Source organism: Hyaena hyaena, unplaced genomic scaffold (assembly GCF_003009895.1).
Source record: "Hyaena hyaena isolate Hyena2069 unplaced genomic scaffold, ASM300989v1 scaffold_95, whole genome shotgun sequence".
NCBI lineage: Eukaryota > Metazoa > Chordata > Mammalia > Carnivora > Hyaenidae > Hyaena > Hyaena hyaena.
Window position 1 is genome coordinate 1,687,628 of NW_024080727.1, and position 25,686 is coordinate 1,713,313.

At 40.5% G+C, this 25,686-nt stretch overlaps 1 protein-coding gene across 1 annotated transcript in view; it reads left to right on the forward strand.

The window, feature by feature from the left end:
- CERS3 (ceramide synthase 3) overlaps positions 1-25,212 on the forward strand; it is a 111,774-nt gene extending 86,562 nt beyond the window's left edge. The window contains exon 12 of the mRNA XM_039235039.1: positions 22,998-25,212. Coding sequence (XP_039090970.1) covers positions 22,998-23,156 — 159 coding nt within the window. The 3' untranslated portion in view covers positions 23,157-25,212. The remainder of the gene's footprint in view (positions 1-22,997) is intronic.
- Positions 25,213-25,686: the final 474 nt, after the last annotated feature.

Here is a 25,686-nt window from a genome sequence, read left to right on the forward strand (position 1 = left end):
ATTTTCCTTTTTCTCAGGAATCACAGTCCTGAGATACTTCTTGAACAGTGTCTAAAAGCTATTGTTTTTAATATTTTATCCAGCTTTCTAACTGTTTAACATGCTAGGATAATCTAATCCCTCTTTTACCATCCTGGCCAGAAGTATTGTCACAGTATTTTATTTTCTAAATAACAATAGTTTATACACTTCCTGAGATAGCCTGTTTCATTTTCAAATGAGCATAACTGTCAGGTAATTCCTTCTTTTTTTCCTGATCTTTCCCTGTAGGCCAATGCTGTTCAGTAAAAATGTAATGTGAGCCACATATATAATTTTTAAGTTATCAGGTAGTAGTGTCATTTAAAAACGCATAAGAAACAGGTGAAATTAATTTTAGCAATATATTTAACACAACATAAACAAAATATTATTTCAATTTTTCCTGTGGTATATTTTGCCTGTTATGTATTTTAATCAGGGGACGATTATAATCATATTTATGGCTAATAGTGTGATTCAGCAGCCAATACAAAAAATTATTAATGAGATCTTTTTCATTCTATTTTTCATGTTAAGTCTTTGAAATCCAGTGTGGATTTTATACTTACAGCATGTCTCAATTTGGACTGACCACAAGTCAATTGCTCAAAAGCCATATATGGTGAATGGCTACCACAATGGATGTTGTAGCTCTCAGCTCTAGAATAGAAGTTGTACTTCTCTTCCCCTACATCTGAGACAGATGGTGGGATATGTTCTAATGTGTGATCTGTTCTCATGGGGCCCCTGGTGTTACGCTTAATTATGACATGCTGGCTGTACCCACTATCCTTCCTTTTCCACTCAAGAAAAGTTTTCAGTTTGTGAGCAATGGAGGATAAAAGCCAACCTATTGTCTTTTTTAAAATAATTTTTTAAATATTTATTTATTTTTGAGAGAGAGAGAGAGGGAGGGAGAGAGAATGAGCTGGGGAGGGGTATATAGAGAGAAGGACCAGGGATATGAAGTGATGCAGGGCTCAAATTCACACACCATGAGATGATAACCTGAGCCAAAGTAGGACACTTAATTGACTGAGTTACCCAGGTGCCCCCCAACCTATTGCCTTACTTCTCTTTCTCTTCTGCAAGATCTTTAGTTTTTGTTTTTCCCCTCATTGCTTGTCTCCAAGTATCACATATTCTTTACATACCTGATTCTCCCCAAAAAACTTTGCTTCTCTGAGAATGACACTTCCTGTCTGGTATACTTTGGGGCTGCTTCTCTTTCATAAGGGCTATAAATTACCAAGTGCCTGTGCATTTATGCTTTCCCTTTCTCTTTCTGGAGGTTATTTTGTCTGCACTTCTTCTAGGTCAATACACCCACCCTGTTCATTCTTCCACCCTTCCCTGCTCCACTTCCTCAGCCACAAGCTAGAGGGCTAGGGGAGCTCTTTTGAATTTGCATATATTTTTTCTTCTTCTTATAGATAATCTGAACAGTGTTCTCTCTTCCCCAGGAAAATTGAAGGCATTTGATTCTGTATTTGCTTTCAGAAAGTGAGGGAGAAATGTGGAATCAGACTACCAGTGTTCTTTAAGCCCAGAAGTCCTCAAATAAATCATTTGCACACTTAGATGCTTAAAATGGTTTTAATAATAGACTTCTCACAAGTAATCTTGATGATGTCTCAGTATGGAAGCTGCATTTGGCAGAACAGGACTGCATGGTAACCCTTAGATACCAACCATGTGCCCTACCACAACCCGTATGGCTCTGCTTCTGTGGATTAAACATCTCCAATTCTTTTAGGGTGCCTGGGTGGCTTGGTCAGTTAAGTGTCCAACTCTTGATTTTGGCTTAGGTCATGATCTTGCAGTTCTTGAGATCAAGCCCTGTGTCAGGCTCTGTGCTGACAGCATGGAGCCAGCTTGGGATTCTCTCTCTCTTCTCTCTCTGCCCCTTCTCCACTCTCTCTCCCTCTTTCACTCTCACTCTCTCAAAATAAATAAATAAACTTAAAAAAATTTTTAAACATCTCAAATCCTTTCAACCACACCTTATCCTAAGGTATGCTAGTGAGCCTTTTCACCTACCTCTCTCATTTCATTTTATCCAGATTCTCCTTTAAATGAACATAAGTTTCTAGAAGTGATATGACTAATACAAAAGCAGGTCTGATGTCTAGTTTTGTGAAAACTCTACTTCCATTGATGCAGCCTAATTTTGAGTTGCTGGTAATCACATTACTTTGCTAATTCATACTGAGCTTGAAATTGATTAAAACCTCTAAGTCTTTTTCACATGGGACAAGACACATTTCCTCCATTTGGGGACTGTCCTGTGGTGGTGATGATTTGTGATGGAAGTTATAATCCTTCTTATTAAACTTCACTTTGTTTAATCACCTTATCATTTGAGCATTTTGATTAAGAATGGGAAAACATGACATTTGCTGATGGGTACTTAATTGTTCCTGAGGACCTTTTGTCTAAGATGCCTGTTACAGGAATTCAGGAGTATTCTACTTAAGCCAGCTCAGGAAAAAAGTCATTATTTTGCCTGATATATATTTTCATCAGGTGAGGAATGCAATCACCTTTAGGGCAAATATAGAATGAGGTATACTGCTCACATCGACAAGGTCTCCTAGCAGTCCCACTTTTTATTTTAGATCAAGTTGTTACACATTGGCCATGTTGACTACACCTGACAAGACTGGCCTGTGGAGCCTTTAAAGAAAGACACTCATGGCCAGGTCCTAACTCAGACCATTTAAATCAGATTGTATGGAGACAGGGCCCAGACATTGGAGTTTTTAAATAATTTTTTTAATGTTTATTTACTTATTTTAGAAAGAGAGAGAGAACAAGTGGGTGAGGGGCAGAGAGAGAAGGAGATGGAGAATCCCAAGCAGGTTTCATGCTGTTGGCACAGAGCCCAATGTGGGGCTTGAGCTCACCAACTGTGATATCATGACCTGAGCTGAAACCAAGAGTCAGACACTTAACCAACTGAGCTACCCAGGCGACCCTGGACACGGGAATTTTTGACAAACTTCTTCCCCTAATGTAAGTGATTTTGATCTGCCTCTTAGGCTGAGAGCCACTAGAAAATAGAGAAGACCACATGAGTGTGAACCTGTGTGTCTTCTTCACTTCTGGACAAGCATCTATGGATGACTCTCCATGTATTGTGTCTGCTTTCTATAAAGCAAAGATAGCTGCATCTCTCCCCACATGGGTGGAGTTTATGGACCTCAACCAGTACTCCCATCTTGCAAATTTTAACAAGAGCAGCAGACTTTCATGTCACATAGGTGTTCAATGCTAAAAAAATCCTTACAAAAGAAAAGTCAGACTGTTGAAACAAACACTTGGAGATTATTTCCTTTGTGGAAACCCAGAATTCTTTAAGTAGTACATTTCTCTACAGAATTAAAGGCGTGACTCATTTTATAATATGATTGGCTAATTATTTTTTTGTCTACAAAGTCACATTTTATTTATTTATTTTTTAATAGTTTATTGTCAAGTTGGTTTCCATATAACACCCAGTGCTCATCCCCATGAGTGCCCTCCTCCATGTGGCTAATTATTTTTAAACAGCCATCCATTATAGGAAGTGAGACATACTGGTAATTTTATATTGCCTTTCTTGATTAGAAAGACTCATGATGGGGTGCCTGGATGGCTCAGTCGGTTAAGTGTCCAACTCTCAGTTTTGGTTCAGTTTATGATCTCATGGTTTTATGAGTTCAAGCCCCATGTCAGGCTCTGTGCTGACAGTGCAGAGCCTGCTTGGGATTCTCTCTTGCTTCCTTTATCTCTGCCCCTTCCCTACTCATGGTTTCTCTGTCTCTCTCAAAATAACTAAACTTTAAAAAAAAGACTCATGATATATAGATACTAAAGAAGAAAGATTATTTGAAATCACATTTCAAACTGGAAAGATCCTTAGGTGAGTCTCCACACCAACTTCTTTTTACAAAGAGCATCAATCTAGAGATTGTTCTGTGGCCTAAGAAACAGCCTAACTGCAGTGGTGTCTCTCTGGCTGGGTGTCACCTAGAGCTGGTTAGAAACACAGCATTTCAAGGGGCACCTGGGTGGCTCAGCTGGTTAAGTATATGACCCTGGATTTTGGCTCAGGTCATCATCTCACAGTTAGTGGGATCAAGCCCCACGTTGGGCTCTGTGCTGACATCATGGAGTCTGCTTGGGATTCTCTCTTACCCCCTCCCCTTCCCTTCCTCCCTCAAAATTAAAAAGTAAAAACTTAAAAAAATAAACCCTCAGAAATGCAGTATCTCAGGTCCTACTTATGAATGAGAGCCTGTATTTCATCAAGAGCTCTAGGTGATTTATATGCCTATTAAAGTTTGTGAAGTACTGGTCTAAAAATTTCAGATCCAGATAACTAACAGTAAATGTCCCTGTGTAGCTAGATTTGATAGAATCCAATTTAAATTTAATGCAGCTTCTTTGAGGGAAAAAAAAAAGGAAAAACCCAATTGTTTTTTTCTGTGACCTTGTCGTTTTGGATCATAAGAACTATTATAACAAAACGGAATGGATTTGGGTAGTAGTTCAGAAAATTGAAATCTTTGAATGCACCTCTTTTCTTTTCATACAGTTAAACCAAAAAGTTTGCTTTCAAAACAGCATAAAATGCTTATTATATTGTCCTTTGTTTCATTGCCAACTGTGGATTTAGATGTGGAGCCATTCAAAAAGCAGTGGGACATTATGAGTCATTCATGACCTCCTGGGCTTTTGACATTAATGTAGAACCACAGATTCCCAAGCACAGAGTTTCCTTAAGGCATTTCAAAAACACAGCTCTACAATTTTATTGAAACCATAGCTGCAGATGTCTTTCCCAGAGGTGTACGGAAGTGCTATGGCAAAGATCATTCATTTACTTGAAATGAGCATTTTATCTTATTAGCATTAGTATATTTTTTCCTCACTGTCCGTGTTTATTTTGCTTGGTAATCCTTGCAATCAGTTTTTAGGAAGACAGACCAGGGCCAGATGTTACCTTCATTAACAGGCAAATTGTGATTAATTGATAAAGATCTTATATTCTAGAATCTTAAAATATAAGAAAAAGTTATACGAAACAGTAAAGCCAGAAGTGTAGTTATTGAGGTTTGATTTAAATTTATTGTATGCCCCACACCCCACTTTTTTTTGGTGGAGATGAAAGTGGTAAGTCGTGTATGACTTGAGTGGTGCTGGTTGTGTTACACACAATGCAGATTGATGACTACGGATAGGAGTATATTCTCTAGGATACACAGAGTGGGGAGGAGTTCTGATGTTATGTCATATGAGGACCAGTGGGAGGAAATGGGAGTATTTAGCTTTAAGAGGATTAACTGTCTTTAAGTGTTTGAAAAACTGACCAATGTTTGAATAAAGTAACCAGACTCCTCCTGGACAATTACCGTAATTACTGGAGATGTACAGACAGGAATATGTATGTCTTTCACTTGGGTTATTAAAAAGGGCATATCAGCATCAGTAGAAACTGCATTAGATGAGCCTAAATGTCTCATCCAAAACTGGAGGCCTTGGGCACTGCTCTTTCTTATGTAATGCTGTTATATAGCAACCAGCTCCCCCATTAGAGCAGGGGTTTTCTGAGTACAGACTCCTTGTCTGCTTTGGTCACTGCTATCTCAAATGGTGCTGCACAGTGGCTTCTGGTTGGACTTAGAAGTAAAATAGACCTTCTGACCATGACTTAATCTGGTTCACACTCACTCCCTGACTTCATCTTAGGATATGCCGCTTCTTTCTCAGTATGCTTCAGCTGCATTGGCCTTTCTGATCCCTCAGCATGCCAAGATTTTACCCCAATTCAGGCCCTTTGCACATACTGTTTCTTCTTGAAATGTCCTTTACCCCACTCTTTCCCAACCACTCCTACTTAAACTTCAGGTTACAATCTTTGAGTTCCATTTCCTTAGCATTGCTTCCTGATGTCACCCCCTTTAAGTGAGATCCCTAATTTATACATGGTGGTATTCTCTACTTCATAACACTGACAAATGTGTGGTTATATATTTGTTATGTATTTGAGCTCTTAGGGTTTGGCTTTTCCAGTAGACTGTAAGTTAATGAAAACAGATACTATTATGTCCTGATGCCTTGCACGATGTGCAGGGGAACAAGAAATATTTTTTGAACCAGTTGTTCTCAGTGGGGATTTTGCCCAGGGAAATTTGGCAATCTCTGAAGACATTTCTGATTGTCACAGCTGTATCTAGTGGACAGAGACCAAAAGTATTTACTGCTAACCATCCTAAATGAGTAGAACAGTCCCCACACAAGAATTGCCTGGCTCACAATATCAAGGGCACACAGATTGAGGTTCCTGGAATGAATGGATGAACTTCTATCTCTTTTTGTCGATTCCACTTTGTGGTTGGTGGTGTTCCTAAAGTACTCCTTACTTTCCCACCTGCTGGTGTTATTCTATATAGAGGCAAGGCAAGTTATGCCAGAACAGCAAAACTCGCTAGTTCCTGAGAAGCCAAGCTCCATGTAATTAGCTGGGTAACATTTCTTCAGATGTAAATATTGGCAGTTTTTTTTTTTTTTATTTTTATTTATTTCTAGGAGAGAGAGACACCGTGAGCAGGGGAGGGTCAGAGAGAGAGGGAGTCACAGACTGAAACAGGCTCCAGGCTCTGAGCTGGCAGTCGGCACAGAGCCCAACGCGGGGCCCAAACCCACGAACCGCGAGATCATGACCTAAGCGAAAGTCGGACGCTTAACCGACTAAGCCACCCAGGCGCCCCAATATTGGCAGTTTAAAATTACATAGATGATCATTCCAAATGGTTGCCAGCCATTTCCTTTTGAAATCAGGTAACTGCATTTGAGAAGTTCTGATGAATGGAGAGAATGAGAGTGTAACTTATTGTTCAGTTGGAACTGGGAGAAAATGAATGCATGTATAACACTACCAACTTTCCATTCCTTCAGTTGGGAAGGGCATAGTGGGCAAGGTAGGGTTGACCATACCAAACAGTCATTCTTGGTTCCCTTTCATTCACTTAGTGACCATTTCTCTCTTGTCATTTCTTCACCTCTTAAGCTTGTTGAGTGTTAGGTCTAAGCAGCAGAACCGTTCATGTCCTGGAAGCAGCAAATTCTTACTTCCTGCCCTTTGCATATACCTTCCCCTCCCCTGGAATCACAGAATCCAAGTATAAGCTACACAACTCCCCATCTCTAGTTCAAGCAGCCACACTTAGGAGGAAGTCTTCCAAGGTTGCTACTTATTGAAACCTTTCTTTCAGCTCCATATAGTGCTTCCCAACCTTCCTTCCCTCAGGACACTGAGAGACTGACACTTGCACAGCATGCTAGGGAAATTTGATGCTACTGTCCAAAGAATAAGAAGAGTGGGGCTCTGGTAGCTGCTCCAAGAGATAAAGGAATCAATGTCTCAGCATATTAACCTTTCCCGGGCACACCTTTTGGGAAACTCTATAGCCCCACTATGCTCTAGTTGCCCAGCTATGGGCCATGATAATGTTATGTATTCCATTTTGAATGTGGGCTGGTGGATTGGGGTTGTCTAAGAACAAATCATATTTTGTCTACCATTGGAGAAGGACAGTGGTAAGATACTTCATGAATTTTCCTTATTCAGAAATCTCACCAACAATGCCAGCAGGGCTCTTCTGAGCCAAGGAAACAGCCCTGTCCCACAAGAACTCTCTGAAGTAGCTGTCATGAGTCTGCTGAAGAGCACTCTAGGTCAGGAGAGGGCTCTGGGGACCCAAACCTGTGTGGCACAACTCCACTGACTTCTGTGTTCCAGTTCACTGAGCCCATGGGCCACATCGATGCGGAATCTAGATCCTGGCCACAGAGATTTGATGAGGCTTGGAAATTGTTGAAGACAAAAGCAGAGGTCTGTATCAAAGAGCCCCACTGAGTGTAATGGGTCAGGAAACAAGGTCTCCCATACAAGGCAGGACTGAGGATGATCTGGAGGGTTTTGCCTGGAACAACTGAATGAATGGAAGTGCCATTTGCTGAAAGACCAGAGAAAAGGTGGTATATGAGTTGACTAGCATTTGATAAGCCCATTAGGCAGCTGAGAAGACATTGTCTAGCTGTGATCATTTGAGTCTGAAGCCAGGGAGAGAGGTCCACACTAGGTTATAAATTTGGGAGTCAAGGTGAGGTTTTATGTTGTGGTGTTAGATTCATTTATTCATTCACTCACTCATCAAACAGATACCAAGTGCCTACTGTATGCTAGATGAAATCACCTAAGAGAAACTAGGAAGAAAGATGGTACATATCTTAGTATACCCCACCTCACTCCAATCTCCTCTCTACCTCTACAAAGAGAACCACTGAAGTTGTGTCTTTCTGCCTGTGCTTCCATATGTTTGTTAGACTTGGATATTGTCACATATATGGAGTATTGCTTTCTTATTTTTTAACTTCACATCTAGTATATATAAGTGTACAACTTGTTTTCTTCATCCACAACATTTGCATTGATACATGTTACTCTGTAGATCAATTCATTTAACTCCTGTGTAGTACTCCACCAATCAGATACTCCACACACTGTTTAGCTTCCTGTTTACAGTCAAGTCTACCATAAACATCCTTGTATCTGTCTCCTTGGGAATGTATGGGAGTTTCTCTGTAGGAAGATTCCCACATCAAATTTACTGCATGTTGTCAAACTATCTTTCAAACCAAGTGTGTGTGTGAGAGTCTATCTTTCCCCACATCCTCACCAACACTCATTTTTAGCAGACTTCTGTATTTACCAGTTTGATGAACATGAAATTTTTTTAATCTCATTTTAATTTACATCTTCCCGATTACTAAGATAGAGGACTTTGTATAGTTTGTTAGTAATGTTGCCTCTTCTGTGAATTACCTGTCAGATCCTCTGCCTGCTTCTCTGTCACATTGGTTTTTTTTTTCCCCTTCTTAATGAAGTGTAGAAGTTCTGTGTTGGATGCTAATGTTTGAAACAAACTTGAACATTTCAGTTTTGATACACATTGTCTGGGCTCTGTACTTAATCCTCTGCCTTGCTATGGTTATTTCTTAAGCGTTGCTTACCTAAATCCTAGTGATTTTTTTTCAAAATTGTTTTTGCATCTCTGACTTATTAGAGTTGTTGAATTTCCAGGCCATAGAATCTAAAGCTGTTTCAAAAGGATGTAAAATGTGGCAGTTTAGAGAATGCACTAATTTTAATGGTTCTTATCCCCAGACAAGTTACATTTATGAAACCACATCATTTTCCACATCTATCACAATGTGGATGATTACCACATTGGCTGGTACATTTTAAATTAATTTTTAGGTAATACAGAGAATATGAAAAATGAAAAATATGGTTTTTATCAAGAGTCATACAGGGTGACCTGGGCTCTGCTGCGACAAAGCTGTGTCACTCAGCTGGGTGCAATGGAGTCTCGTAGCTCTTATTTCACTTGGAAAATGAGCGTGTTTGACAATAGAATAGAATCCACCTAGCCCCTAACACTGACTTCTTCTCTTAGAAACTCATTTTTAAAGCCCATAAGCCTTAGCAAAATGAATTCATTCCTTAAGGAAATTAGAGATATTGATAGCAGCAAGTGAAATAAAAAAAGCCGTCAGTGGAAAATATAAATATACACTTGACCTTTGTACAACATGGGTTTGAACAGTGCAGTACTGTGAATGTATTTTCTCTTCCTTACGATTTTCTTAATATTTTCTTTCCTTTAGTTCACTTTATTGTAAGTATACAGTATATAATACATGTAGCACACAAAATATGTGTTAGTCAACTATTCATGTTATTGATAGATTTCCAGTTGACCATAGACTATTAGTAGTTGAGTTTTTGGTGAGTCAAAAGTTTTATGTGTATTTTCGACTGTGCAGGGGTCAATGCCCCTAAACCCCGTGTTGTTCAAGGGTTTTACTCTAGTTTACACCGGTAAATTGGGGCAGTTTAAAAAGCAACTTTTGAGTCTGGCTCTGAAACACAAGAGGAAACATTCTGTGTACACAGACAAGCCAATCTCAGGGCATGTTTTCAGGGACTTGGATCCAAACTTCCACAAGACGTAAAAGGCTAGGTACTATTTTGACTTGCACTCAGGATTATAGAGAGCTGGGGCTGTATCTTGATCTCAGTATTCTGTGTCCAAGAGATTTGACACCAATCAAAGGTAATTACCATGTACTATTACAAGGTCAGCCATTTTTTCATGAGCTCTCCAAAAGAGAGAAGACTAGCAGAAGCTGAAAGTGTGTTTATTGCTTTAGGGATCAGATGCTTGAGTCTTTGGACATGAGTCAATTCATCTCTCTGCCCCATTCCTAAAACCCACTCTTCAAAGGGGTATTTTGACTTCAGCATGACTTTAATTGAGGAAGGACATTTTTATCCCAATTTCAGAGCTTTCTTTCTTTCTTTTCTTTTCTTTTTCTTTTTTTTTTTTTTTAACATTTATTGATCTTTGGGGCAGGGAGGGACAGAGAGAGGGAGACACAGAATCCAAAGCAGGCTCCAGGCTCTGAGCTGTCAGCACAGAGCCTGATGTGGAGCTTGAACCCACAAATCATGAGATCATGACCTGAGCTGAAATTGGATGCTTAACTGACTGAGCCACCCAGGTGCCCCCCAATTTCAGAGGTTTCTATTTCTTTTAGTGTATGGGATGCTTCCACTGACTGCTAATCTCCCTTCACAGTGAATGTGATTTCAACCCATCCTCTGAACACATATCTTCTCTGCTCTCTTGGAGTGCCAGGCAGATGACATTTGCCAATATTGATGCCTTTTAGTGAGATGAGGGCTCCAGAGCCCCTGTTACAGCTAGTGACATGGTCTCCCCTACATAAGTAACTTGTCCATCATTCTTTCCACCACCGTTTTGTGCAACCAAAGATTGTTGCCAGATGAGAAGGGGATTCTTAAAAGACTTTGTAAAAATTATACCCATTCACTTCAATCGTGGAATGAATAATATTGTTAATGATGTGTTCTAGAGGGCCCAGGTCATTTCTGGAAAAAGTCCAGTTGCATATAGATATCTTTGCTAATTCAAAAGAATGTTATCTAAAGTGATCAGATAGCAATGTGCTCTCTGGAATGGCAGCTGCTGAGATCTTCCCTAAGGGACAGTTCAGGTGGGCAGATCACAGGGCGTATGTGAGCTGCCATATGCTGGGGCAGAACTGAACCAAGTAACTACCACCCTTTGGCTGCTGAAGCCAAGGTTCAGTTCATTCTTCAAAAAGGTTCTGGGTCCTTCTTTATGCATGCATCTTCTTGGGCTTTTAATGATTTATGGGAGTGTACCGGGCCAACATTTGCACCAGTCAAGTTCTGCTAGCCCAGTGACAACTAAAAGTGTGCAGACAACAGTGTAGGGAAATGCAATGCAGGAAAAGAAATGGGCTGGTTCCAAGAGACAGACTCACTGCTGCTGTGTAAGCAGAGTGTTGGCACTATGTCAAAGCAGACAGGTAGCGTTCCAGAAAACACTGTGGCTTGACCTTTAGCAAGTATTTAATTCCTTGTTCCACTAGAGCAAGCTTGATTTGTTTTTGATTTCTGTTAAGTGTTGTAATTGCTGGGAACGATTTGCAGTTGTGAAAAGGTGCTTTGCAGAACATCCATTATGGTTTGTATTTTAATATTCTCTGATTGTGGCTACTTAGAAAAGCCTCTTTTCTCTGGCATACCCAAAGTCAGCTTTTTTCAAACTGTGGGTGGCAGATCAGTATTTGATTGCAACCATCATTTTTGCAATGAAACAGAACAGAATAAAACATGTCAGTGTTCGTCTCACAGAGTAAAAATAAATACTTAGGGGTGATTTTCATTATTTCCAATTTATGCTGCTCAGTCAGTTCTGCTGGTACCAAGGGCAGAGTCAGAACAAGATGAGGAGGCATGACAAGACAGCTGGTGCTCTGCTCGATAGGAGATGAGAAGGAGCTTTCTTACATAGAGACCTGACTTCAAACAGAACTGAGTGTCTGCCTCCTAGGTGCCTTGTATCAAGTGTGTGTGCAGACGACTCCAGCAGGGGTCTGTAGAGCACTGTGGTTCACAGTTTCTTTTTTTTTTTTTTTTTTTTTTTACAAATAGTTTATTGTCAAATTAGTTTCCACATAACACTCAGTGCTCATCCCCACAAGTGTCCTCCTTCATGCCCATCCCCCCCCCACATCCATCAGTCCTCAGTTTTTGTCAGCATTCAAGAGTCTCTCATGGTTTGCCTCTCTCCCTTTCCCCCACCATTTCCGCCCTTCTTCTCCCCCATTCCTCCGTCAATTTCCTCCTAATCCTCCTATACGTGCAAACATATGATATTTGTCCTTCTCTGCCTGACTTGGAGAAAGCAGGAAACAACCTCCTTGACCTCCACCGCAGCAACTTCTTACTTGACACATCCCCAAAAGCAAGGGAATCAAGAGCAAAAATAAATGTTTGGGACCTCATCAAGATTAAAAGCTTCTGCACAGCCAAGGAAACAACCCAGAAAATTAATAGGCAACCAACAGAATGGGAAAAAATAGTTGCAAATGACATATCAGATAAAGGGTTAATATCCAGAATCTATAAGGAACTCACCAAACTACACGCCCGAAAAACAAACAACCCAGTGAAGAAATGGGCAGAAGATATGAACAGACACTTCTCCAGAGAGGACATCCAGATGGCCAACAGACCCATGAAACGATGCTCAGCATCCCTCCTCATCAGGGAAATACAAATCAAAACCACACTGAGATACCACCTCACACCAGTCAGAGTGGCTAAAATGAGCAAATCAGAGGACTCTAGATGCTGGCGAGGATGTGGAGAAACGGGCACCCTCCTACACTGTTGGTGGGAATGTAAACTGGTACAGCCCCTCTGGAAAACAGTGTGGAGGTTCCTCAGGAAACTAACAATAGAACTCCCCTAGGACCCAGCAATAGCACTGCTAGGAATTTACCCAAAGGATACAGAAATGCTGAGGCATAGGAGCACATGTACCCCAATGTTCATAGCAGCACTCTCCACAATAGCTAAAACATGGAAAGAGCCTAAGTGTCCATCAACAGATGAATGGATCAAGAAGATGTGGTTTATCTATACCATGGAATACTACATGGCAATGAGAAACAATGAAATCTGGCCATGTGTAGCAACATGGATGGACCTTGAGGGTGTTATGCTGTGGTTCACAGTTTCTAAGCTTAGAGTAGGGTTTTCATCCCATCTGCCTTTCTTAGCTGTGTGGCCTTATAAATGTTACTTAATCCCTCTGAGCCTTGGTTTCTTCTCTTCTAAAGTAAAGAGACAGGCCCCTATGTCCTAGGGTTACTGTGAGGAGTGAATGTTATTGTTCATACTAGCTGCTTAGTCCAGCACTCAGCACATGGACATTTAGAGGAGGAGTGTCTATAGCAGCCTCATCTACAATTGGCAAAACTCAGAAGGAACCAAGATGTTCTCCAGTAGGTGAATATATACATAAACTGTGGTACCTCCAGACAATGGGATATTCTTTAGCAACAAGAAGAAAGGAACTATTAAGCCATGAAAAGACATGAAAGAACCTTAATGCACATAACTAAGTGAAAGAAGCCAATCTTAAAAGACAACATACTCTATGATCCCAACAATGTGACCTTCTGGAAAAGACAAAACTATGAGACAGTAGAAAGGTCAGTGGTCACCAGGGATTGGGAAAGAGGGAAGGATGAATAGGTGGAGCACAGAGGACTTTTAGAGCAGAGGAAAACAATCCCTCTGAGGTTATCACTTCTGTTATGGTTTTGTGGTTTTTGTTATGGATGGCATGTACAAGACAAAATTGAATATAACATTAGCTTTTAGCAATACTTTAATACCCATCATTTCCAATTTATATTACTTAAGCTTGCATAATGTGCAACCACCTGGACATCTATCTAACGAACTCTTGCTATCCGAAAATCCTTTCTGACCTTGATGCATCATCTAGGGCCATGGTTCTCAATCCTACTGGACCCATATCCCCTCCAGTAGCCTGAAATTAAATTCCCAGGTTAATGAGGTGCCTGGGTGGCTCAGTTGTTGAGCATCCAACTCTTGATTTCAGCTCAGGTCACTGTCCCTTACATCATTTAATTGAGCCCCGCATCAGGCTCCATGATGAGCATGGATCCTGCTAAAGATTCTCTCTCTTTCCCCCTCTCTCCCTCTCTCCCTCTCTCCCTTTCTCTCTCTCTCTCTCTCTCTCTCTCTCTCTCTCTCCCTCTCTCTCCCAAAATTAAAATACAAACCCAGGTAATATAACTCACCTATAATCATAATTTCAAAAAGTAATATAATGCCACAACTGTAATAGAAAAAAAATAATAACAAAAGGAATTTCTGATAAAATATACATTTCATGGGTAACATACATGCAAGACCACAGTCAAAAGCATCCTGGGGTTGACAGATGCTGTGCTTGCTCACCATGAATGGGGCAGCTGTAAACACAGACTGACACAGGCATGTTTTTCTGGGGACTCAACTGCCACTGGTAGTGTTGTGTCATCTGTGACATGGTTCCCTGAAATTATGAAGCCCTGAACCAAACAAAATATAACCTTCCTTTGAATCAGGTACATAGTTGTGTTCCTGGAGAATGGAGAGTATATTAAAACCATGCAAGAATTACTGTGCTTGAATGTAAAATGGAATTAGGTTCTAAGCTTGGCTGATCACAAACACGCTTTCACTTACACAGAGGTCTGGCAGGACACTAGGATGTCATGCTCATTGTAGGGTATCAGGCATCCCTAGCTACTGCTTACTGAAAGTCAGTAATGCACCCCAACTTTTGTGGCCATTAGATGCCATTAATTTCCAGAAGGCTCCACCTGGTCCAGAACCCTTCCTAGAGGTGAGAGTGCTGGAGATGTGGCTTGGGGCAATGGGATGCATCTTCTAGAACCAGTTCATATCTCAGCTAAAGCAGCCCCTTAAGTCCTGAAGAAATGGGACAGTAGATGCGAGTCTGCTTTTCTGGAGAGAAATTTGTTTCTTTATTCTGATTCAAATTTCCTCTTGTTCCTTACAAAACTCTTTTGAAGAAGGAGACCCAAGGGGCATGGTCCATGAAAGCAATCGTCAGCCAAGCACGACCCTTCCTTGAAGGACCCCATCTGCGGGGGGGCGAAGGGGGGAACAGCACTTCTGATCCCTGCTCCCAGCATATCATAGAAAGGTTGCCTTTCTTCATTGTATCTAACAGACAAAACACCAAGTTTATGCCTCCATGTTAACAGTGAGCCTTGTTTATTTTGAGACCCTTTCTGTGTTGTGGAAAAGAACGGATCGTACCGAGAAGAGCCCATGATGTGACATTTCTGTGATTAAGGCAGTAGAATGTGGGTATGTTGGGTTTTTCAAAAGCCGTGCTTGTAGAAGATTGAACACAGGGGGAGGTATTTGGTTACGTATACCCAGAGGTGGTCAGGTTTAGTCTGGAGGTCACAAAAGGAAAAAGTAGCTCATATGGGTATGGATGGCATCTTGAAAAATGGGGTGTCAGGAACCAGGCTTCATCTTCCATGGTTTTTTTTCTTTTTTTAAATGTCTGTTCATTTTTGATGGGGGGGGGGAGTGGCAGAGAAATAGGGAGACGGAGGATCTGAAGAAGGCTCTGTGCTGACAGCAGAGAGCCTGATCAGGGGTTCGAACTCAAAAGCCAGGAGATCATGACCTGAACCGAAGTCGGATGCTCAACCACTAAGCCACCCAGATGCCCCCATGTTTTTTTCTTTTCTGGTCTAAGTTTAATAGAGATGTTTATGAACTGGTTTAGAGGGATGTGGGGTCATGTCCAACACGGGCCTTGCCCAGAGACTGAGTTCTCAGTACTGTTCTAATAATCCATACCACCTTTGCTCTTTGCAATGAAGCCTGATCTGTAGCAATGTCATTCTTCTGAGTGTCTTCCTCCCAGAATTTCTCTGAGAATGCCTGGGGAGGGGCGGGGGCTATACCCCGTCGTTAAGAACTGCCCTTGAAAGAGACCCTGCATAAAGAAAATAGAACACACCCTAATTCCTGACAGTAAGAGCATCTCAACAACCAAAAGGCCTACATAAGTAATACTTTACTTAGCAAATGCATATTGGGAAAACCATAGTATTTGCTATCTGAAAAGAAATACGTTTAATTTTTAAACATCATCGGGAAAATTGACTTTTTCCCATCTATATAAAATTCTATGAAGTTTAACCCAGGTATAGATTTGTGTAGCCATCACCATAATCAGGATATGGGATCATTCCATCACCCCAGACCACTCGTTCCTGGCATCCATTCTGCATCTGGATAGGTGGTCATTTCAAGAAGAGTATGTAAATATGATCTCGCTGTTCGTGAGTTCGAGCCCTATGTCAGTGTCAGTGTGCACTCGCACTGTCATTGCAGACCCTGCTTGGGATTCTTTCTCTCTCTCCCCTTCCCTTGCTCTTTCTCTCTCAAAATAAATAAATAAACTTTAAGAGAAATGCATCATTTTTTAAAAGAGAATGTAAATAACATTAGTATGTCATATGGTAGGTATTCTTTTGAAACTAATTTATTTTCACTCAGCATAATGCCTCTGAGATTCCCCCAGCTTCTTATAAATGTCAACACTTGGTTCCTTTTCATTGGTAAGTAGTATCTCATTGTACAGACGCACCACCATTTATCCATTTACTGATTGAAGAAAAATTTGGGTTGCTTCCAGTTTTAGCGGGTATGAATAGAGGCATTATAAACGTTTGTTTTTATGTGAACATAATGCTCATTTCTCCGGGGTGAATACTCAGAAATAGGATTGCTGCCATGAATAGTATATGTATTTATAAAGTTATGTAAATACATAAAGTAAATGTATAAAGTTACTTTATAAGTAACTGTCAAGCTATTTTCCAAAGTGCCTGTACCGTTTTGTATTTCCATCAGTAATGTGTAAGAGTTCCTTCCAGTCACTCTGCGTCCTTGTCAGCACTTGGTATTGTCAGTATTTTTAATTTTAGCTATTCTAATGGGTTTTATAGTTGTATCTCATAGTGGTTTCAATTTGCATTTTTCTAATGGTTAATGATGTTGAACATCCTTTCATAGACTTGTTTGACATCCTTTTTAAAGAAATGATTCTTTTTGCATATTTTGCCCATTTTTTAGGTGGTTTGCTTTTTTCTTATTGTTGAGTTTTGAGAATTCTTTATTATGCATACAAGTCAGCTGTGAGGTTGGCAAATAGTATCTCCCAGTTTGCAACTTGTCTTTTTATTCTCTAAATAGTGTCTTGTAGTGCAAAAGTTACATTTTGATGAAGTCCAGATTATCAGGTTTTTTCAATGGATTTTGTTGTTGTTGTTGTTGTTGTTGTTCCACATCTTGGAACCCCTCATCCAACCCAAGGTCATGGGTTTTCTCTAAAAGTTTTATAGTTTTGTATTCTACATTTAGATCTATGATCCGTTTTGGGTTGGCTTTTGTGTAAGACATGACAGGTCAAATTTAGTTTTTTGCCTATGGATTTCTAACTGTTCCAACACTGTTTGTTGGAACTGCTATACCTTCTCCATTGAATTGCTTTTGCACCTGTGTCAGAACTCAATTGGGATTTGTGTGCATCTATTTCTAGATTCTTTATTCTGTTCCATTGATCTCTGTGCTTATCTGTTTGCTAATACCACCCAGCTTTGATTACCATAACTTTATAGTAAGTTTTAAATTTGGGTAGTTTGAGTCCTCCAGTTTTATTATTCTTTTTCAGAATTACTTTAGCTATTCTAGTTTCTTTGCCTTTCCATATAAATTTTAGAATCAGCTTGTCCATATGTACAAGAAATCTTGCTGAGATTTTAATTGGTATTGTATGGGATCTGTAGATCAATTTAGGGATAATTAACATTTTTACTATGTTTAATCTTCTAATCCATGAGTATAGTATCTCGCTCCAATTATTTAGATTTCTCTCATCTGAGTTTTGTAGATTTTACATACAGATCCTATATATGTTTTGTTAGATTTATACCTAAGTATTTTATTTTTTGTAAACTTTTATAAATGTTACAGATTTTTAAATTTCAGTTTTTAGCCAGACATTGCTAGTCATGTAAGTTTCATGTCGCTGCTGTAACAAAATACCACAACTTGATGGCTGAAAACAACAAATTTATTCTCTCACAGTTTCGGAGGCCAGAAATCTATAATCAGTTTTGAGCTGAAATCAAGGTGTGGCAGGGCTGTGTTCCCTCCAGAAGCTGTAGGAGAATCTGTTTTTTGTCTCTTCCAACTTCTGGTGGCTGCCAGTATTCCTTTCTTGTAACCACATCACTCCAGTCTCTACCTCCATCTTCACATTGCCTCTTCTCTGTGTTGAATCCCCTTTGCCTCTCTTATACACTTGGGATGGCCTTAGGGCATACCTGGATTATTCAGGATAACCTTCTCAAAATCCTTAATCAAATGTGCAAAAATTTTACCTTGTTAGGTAACAGTCACAGGTTTTTAGGTTTAGGACCTAATATATTTGAGGACATTTTTCAGCCTACTACATTAGTGTTTAGAAATGAGGGGCACCTGGGTGGCTCAGTCAGTTAAGCGTCCGACTTCAGCTCAGGTCATGGTCTCGCAGTTGTGAGTTTGAGCCCCACATTGGGCTCTGTGCTGACAGCTCAGCACTGCCCCTCCCCTGCTCATGCTTTGCACTCACTCTCTGCCCCTCCCCTGCTCATACTTTGCCTCTCTTTCATATTGATTTTTTTTTAATTTTTTTTATTTATTTCTAGGAGAGAGGGAGAGAGAGAGAGAGACAGCGTGATCAGGGGAGGGTCAGAGAGAGAGGGAGTCACAGACTGAAACAGGCTCCAGGCTCTGAGCTGGCAGTCAGCACAGAGCCCGACGCGGGGCTCGAACCCACGAACCGCGAGATCATGACCTAAGCGAAAGTCAGACGCTTAACCAACTAAGCCACCCAGGCGCCCCATTTTGCCTCTCTTTCAAACAATAAAATAAACATTAAAAAGTATATAGAAATCAGTGTGTGTGTGTCTGTGTGTGTGTGTGAGTGAGTGATTTTGTGTGTTAACCTGTATCCTGCAATGAATTTTAGGAGCTTTCAGTAGATTCTTTGGGATTTTCTAATGATGACATAGATAATCATGTCATCTTCAAATAGGGACACTTTTACTTCTTTCTTTCCAATCTGTTTGATTTTTGTTTCTTTTTCTTACCTTATTACATTGACTAGGACTTCCAATACAATGTTGTATAGGAGTGGTGAAAGTAGATATTCCTGCCTTGTTCGTAATCTTAGGAGGAAAGCATTCAGTCATTCTTCATTAAGTATGATGTTAGCTTCTATTCCTTATTTGCTGATTTTGTGTGTGTGTGTGATCATGAGAATTTTGTCATATGACTTTTCTCCATCAACCGATATGATTATATATTTCTTCTTTCTTTAGATTATTGATAGGTTGGATTACATTCATTGATTTCTTTTTTTTTCCTTTACATTCATTGATTTTTAAATATTGAAAGAGCCTTGCATTACTAGGACTAGTCCCACTTCATTGTGATGTATTATTATTTTCACACATTGCTGGTTTTGATTTGGACTATTGCGTTGAGGTATTTTATGTGTGTACTCATTAGAGATATTGGTCTGAAGTTGTTGTTTTTTTTTTTAATACTGTCTTTTTCTGGCCATGGGTACTTACAGCCTCATAAAATAAATTAGGAAGTATTCCCTTTCCTATTTAATGGAAGAGATTGTGGAACTTTGCTGTTATTTCTTCTTGATATATTTCATAGAATTTGCCAGTGAAAACTTCTGGGCCTGATGATATTCTTTTCCAGAAGATCTGTAACTGACTTAATTTGTTTTATAGTTATATGACTTTTAGTTTACCTCTGCCATCTTGGGTGAATTTTGGTAGCTTGTGGCTTTTGAGGAATTAGTCCATTTCATCTAAGTTGTCAAATATATATACATAATATTACTTATTGTATTCTGTTATTTTCATGATATCTGTAGTATCCATAGTTGAATCCTCTTTTTATTTTCTGACAAATTGTGCCTTCCCTCTCTTTTTCTTTGTCAATTTTGCTAGTGGTTTATCAATTTTATGGATCTTGTCAAAGAACCAGCTTTTGGTTTATTGCTTTTATCTATTGTTTTTTCTGTTTTCAGTTTCATTGATTTCTTTATTATTTCCTTTCTTTTGCTTGCATTGGCTTATTCTGTCTTCTTTTTTCTCATTTCTTAAAGTAGAAGTGCAAATTATTTGAGGCTTGTCTTCTTTTCTAATATAAACATTTAATTATATAAATTTCCTGATAAGTACTATTTTAGCTACAGTTGACAAATTTTGAAATGCCATAGTTTCATTTTAATACTAAATATTTTCTTTTTTTTTTTTTTTTTTAATATAGTTTATTGTCAAGTTGGTTTCCATATAACACCCAGTGCTCATCCCAACAAGTGCCCTTCCCCATGCCAACAGCCCCCTTCCCCTCCCCCCCATCAGTCCTCAGTTTGTTCTCAGTATTCAAAAGTCTCTCATAGTTTGCCTCCCTCCCTCTCCCCCAACTGTTTTTCCCCCTTCCCCTCCCCTATGGTCCTGTTAAGTTTCTCCAGTTCCACATGAGTGAAAACATGGTATCTTTCTCTGCCTGACATATTTCACTTAGGATAATACCCTTGAGTTCCATCCATGTTGCTACAAATGGCAGATTTCATTCTTTTTCATTGCCATGTAGTATTCCATTGTATATATAAACTGCATTTTCTTGATCCATTCATCAGTTGGACACTTAAGCTCTTTCCATATTTGGCTATTAGCACATTCTTATCGATGTTTGTGATTGTCTTATGTATTTGGGTGTTTCTGAATTCAGTGCATAGACATTTATACTTGTTAGCTCTTCCTGATGGATAGACCCTGAAATTATTATATAATGCCCTTCTTTGCCTTTAAAATAAAAAATAAAGTCCAGTTTGTCTGATATAAATATGGCTACTCCAGCTTTCTTTTTGATGTCCAGTAGCATGATAGATGTTTTCCCATCTCCTCACTTTCAATCTGAATGTGTCCTCAGGTCTAAAATGGGTCTCTTGTAAACAGCAAATAGATGGATCTAATCTTTTTAATCCATTCTGCTACTCTGTCTTTTGATTGGAGCATTTAGTCCATTTACATTCAGTGTTATTATTGAAAAATACAGGTTTAGAGTTATTGTGTTCTCTGTTAGATTCATGCTTGTAGTGGTGTCTCTGGGACTTTGTGTTCCTTGCAACATTTCCCTCATAGGATCTCTTGTAGGGCTGGTTTAGTGATGATGAATTCCTCCATTTTTTGTTGGGATAAACCTTGATCTCTCCTTCAATTCGGAATGATAGGCTTGCTGGATAAAGGCTTCTTGGCTGTATATTTTTCCTGTTCATCACACTGAAGATTTCCTGCCATTCCTTTCTGGCCTTCCAAGTGTCAGTAGATAGGTCTGCTACTACCCTGATATGTCTCCCTTTGTATGTTGGGGCCCTTTTATCCCTAACTGCTTTCAGAATTCTCTCTTTGTTCTTGTATTTTGCCAGTTTCACTGTATGTCGTGCAGATCGATTCAGTTTACGTCTGTGGGGAGTTCTCTGTGCCTCTTGGATTTCAATATCTGTTTCCTTTCCCAGGTTGGGGAAGTTCTCAGGTATTATTTGTTCAAGTACACCTTCTGCTCCTTTCTCTATCTCTCCTTCTGGAATTCCTATGATATGGATATTCTTCCGTTTGATTGTATCACTCAGCTTTCGAACTCTCCTTTCATGTTCCTGGACCAATTTCTATCTCTTTTTCTCGGCTTCCTCTTTCTCTATAATTGTATCTTCTAATTCACGTATTTTTTCTGCCTTTTCAATCCGTGCAGTAGCCAATGCCTCCATTTTATTTTGTGTTGCATTTTTTAGTTCATCAGTATTTGCAACAATAATGGCTCGGATGTCATCCAAGCCCTTTTGAAGCCCAATGAGTAATTTTATGAGTATTATTCTAAATTCTTGTTCAGTTATGTTGCTTAGATCGGTTTTGAGCAGTTCTCTAGCTGTTATTTCTCCCTCGAATTTCTTTAGAGGAGAGTTCTTCTGTTTTGTCATTTTGGCTAGCTTTCTTTCTCGTTAGTTTTAAAAGCTTGTGATGTGTTCTGCCCGTGTGAGTGCTGCTATATTAATATTAAAGGAGGCTCATACACTGTCCAGGGCCTGGCCGTTCAGGAAGTCTTCTTTGAAGGGTGTCCCTTGGTCTCTCTTGTGACTTTGGTTTTATTTCTCTACTCGTAGTGATGTTTTGAATTCTCCACGATGTGCACTTTAGGTTTGTTCCTTGAAGTAGCCTGTGCCACAGGCGCAGAGGAGGCGGGCCGTCTCCCGTGCCTCACGCCCTCACTCCGTGCGTTCTTAATGATGCCACCCAACTTGCAATCCCACAAGCCAAGGCACTTCAGGGCAGGGAACTGGTTCCTCCTGATGCCGACCGCGTCCCTGGGGTACCACCTAACCTGGAGGGAACTTCCACTGTCCAGTGCCAGACCGAGGCCACCAGTCCAAGGAAAGCCCCACAGTTAGAGGTGGGATATCTCTCCGAAAGCCCTGCTTCTCCGCGAGCGCAGACGGGAAAAGCAATACTAAATATTTTCTAATATCTATTGTAACTTACTCTTTGATCCATTGTCAAGTGTGTATTGTTTAAATTTCAACTGTTTTGAGATTTTCCTATTTTTTGTATTGATTTCTAGATTAATTCCATTATAGACTGAAATATACTTACATAATTTCAATTCTTCAAGTTTTTTGAGATTTATTTTGTGACCCATGATATGTTCTACCTTGAACTTTTGGTTTTTGAACTTTGCATTTTTTTTCTGGATTTGGGATTTGGGTTTTCTTATTCAGTCAAGTCTCTTTCTTGAAGGTTGTCACCCACATCCCATTCCTTTCTTTCTCTAGGACACCAAGGATGTGCGGAGTGATAATGAGGATGGGTATGAAGAGGACGAGGAAGAGGAGGAGGAGGAAGAAGCCACCAAAGACAAAGAGAGAGACTGTTTGAAGAATGGCCTTGGGGCCAACAGGCACCTCATTCCCAACGGTCAACATGGCCGTTAGCTTGAGGCCCACACAGCTCCTGGGGCATGATGTCCTATGAGGGCTGTTGGAAGCCAAAGTTGCTTCCTCCTCCACAGCTCTGACCTACAGGAAGGAGCCACAAGGACCCCAAATTCTGCCCTTCCCTCCTTTCAAACACTACCTTCCTCTCCCCCAAGATGTATTTAACAAAATGTTAACTTCTGTTAAAATGCTAAATATAGAATCCCTATGGATTTTACTGCAGTTAGGACTCAGACTGGTCAAAGATTTCAAGCATTTCTCCAGAGAACTGTTTCAGTTAAGTTGTGTTCATTCATATATGTGAGACATGTGGTTTTCCCAGGAGCTCACTTACTTCCCATAGGACTTTCCACCTTGCCACCTTGCTCACTCTCAGGATGACCTGAGAGGTGCTAGGGAAGCCCATTTTTTCAGGTGTGTGCAGCCACAGACAGCAGCTCATCCCCTACCCCCACCCCCAAATGATCTAGAGGACACAATGCAGTAGTGGCAGAAGGGCCAAACAAGGCAACCAGGCTTCCAGGGCTCACTGGCCACTTTCTGCTGTGGGCAGTTTTTTAAACCTTCCAAGCCTTGGTGTCCAATGGGAATTAAAATATTTGCCTCGCCTGCCTCACAGAGTTGGGAGTAAGGATCAAATGAGATAACAACAGAAGTGAAAATGTCTGTCAACTGCGATGTGACTATTCCCTGACCCTGTTTTCCAGTATGATTCCAACTCTGTTTGGGAGACAGAAACCTGGCTAAACTTCGCACTGAGTGGACCCGAACAAAAGGCACAATCTTAAAAAATTTAGTTTAAATGTGTCTGGAGATACCCAGAAATGCAAAAATCCAGAATGCTGTTTCCATGATATTGGGTAACTGTTAGCTACCCAGGGGTGATTCTCAAATTCCCCCAAATTCTCTACCCCTAGATCCTCTGGCTAAGGGGAGGGAGCCTGGGCCCAAAATTCCTTCTTGTCTTTCACCAGCCTTTCACTCTGCTATGAGCCCCTCCTTCAGGCTGTCGGAGCTGCCCAGCCAGCAGTAAGATCCCTCTGAGGGCTTGTCCTAGGGAGTAAGACCCAGCCCCCAGGGCAGGCTGCTCATGGAGCCATTATTTCTCAGAAAACCTGAGCCTTTGGGGCACGACATGCCTGTGAGGGGTTGACCTAACTGAAAGCTTAGAAACAGAAAAAGGATGTCATACTCTCATCTCTGCTACCCAACCCAATCAGACTGCACAAAAGACAGAACGAAACAAAAGGCTGGAAAATACCCCCTGAGAAATGTCCAAGGACAAATGTTAGAGTCAATGGCAGCTCCTGGGGCTACAGACCACTCGGGGAATACAGATACCAATAAGGGGCTGGCAGGTCAGGAGCCTGCTGGCGGCCCCCTTAGGGGCACATCTGAGCCCTGAGCACAGAGCCTTGTAGAGGAAGAGACTGAGCAGAACACGGAAACACCCCTCCACACACACACACGCACCAATCTCTCATATTTTGGGGGCCACATTTTGCACTTTTATCCTGTTTGCTTAGGGCCTGTATTACAAAGCCAAGTGGGAGCTACGGCTGTGGGGGCTGGTAAAGCATCCACCCGGGCCCCCCTCATGTGGGCTGCTGCTGCTGGAGCGGAAGGGGCGCGGCCCAGCAGGGGGTCCACGTTGTTTGTTTTTTAATAAAAAGATGTTTTAAAAACCTTCAGGTTAAACAAAAACAAAACCCCAAAACCCACCAGAATTCTTTCCCCGTCAAGATGTCTTCTTGAGAAATCAGTAGGACAACGGAAAAACCTATGTCAAGTTTTCTCTGCCTGTTATTTGCTTTTATGAGTACAATGACATAGGCGTCGCATGTACAATGTTATATTATAAATCTCAAATGCCTCCACTCATTTTAGGATGTAACTGTTCATTATTATTAATATATTATTATTATTGTTATTATTATTGGTGGAAGAAAAATCCTATTGAGATATTGAGACATCATGTTTTACGTTTCTGGTTAACAGACTTGTTTTTTTCCCTTGAATTATTTTAGTCTTGTCTCTGTACCACATTATCTTCTTGCTTAAGGTAAAAACATGTTTATTGGCTGCTCTAGCCTCCCGTTCTTTTTTTTCTTATTTAAATATGGAAGGTAAACTTGATATCCCAACTTCAGTGATCTCTGATACCGCTGGAAGCCCTAAGCTACCTTCGAAAAGGGAGATGCGCATTTCTGTAATATCCTCTATGGTTTTTGTGGTCAATTTTAAAGGTCACCTCTCTTCCTACCAGAAACAAAGGCTCACACACTGCCAGATGACTTTATAAAAATGCAGTCCACTGTGCCACCAATGTTATCGTAACAGTGATGACTTACAGGAGGGAAATGCCCTTCCGGGAATCAGAAGGAACTGGGAGAAGGGTAGAGCCAAGTTACGACATTAGGGCTGCTGGTTTTGGGGTATCAGATGTCAGACAAGAGGAAACGGGTCAGGCCTGATGGGGGTGAGCCTCTTGGCTGTACACAGTGTGAACAGACAGACGGCTGTGGGC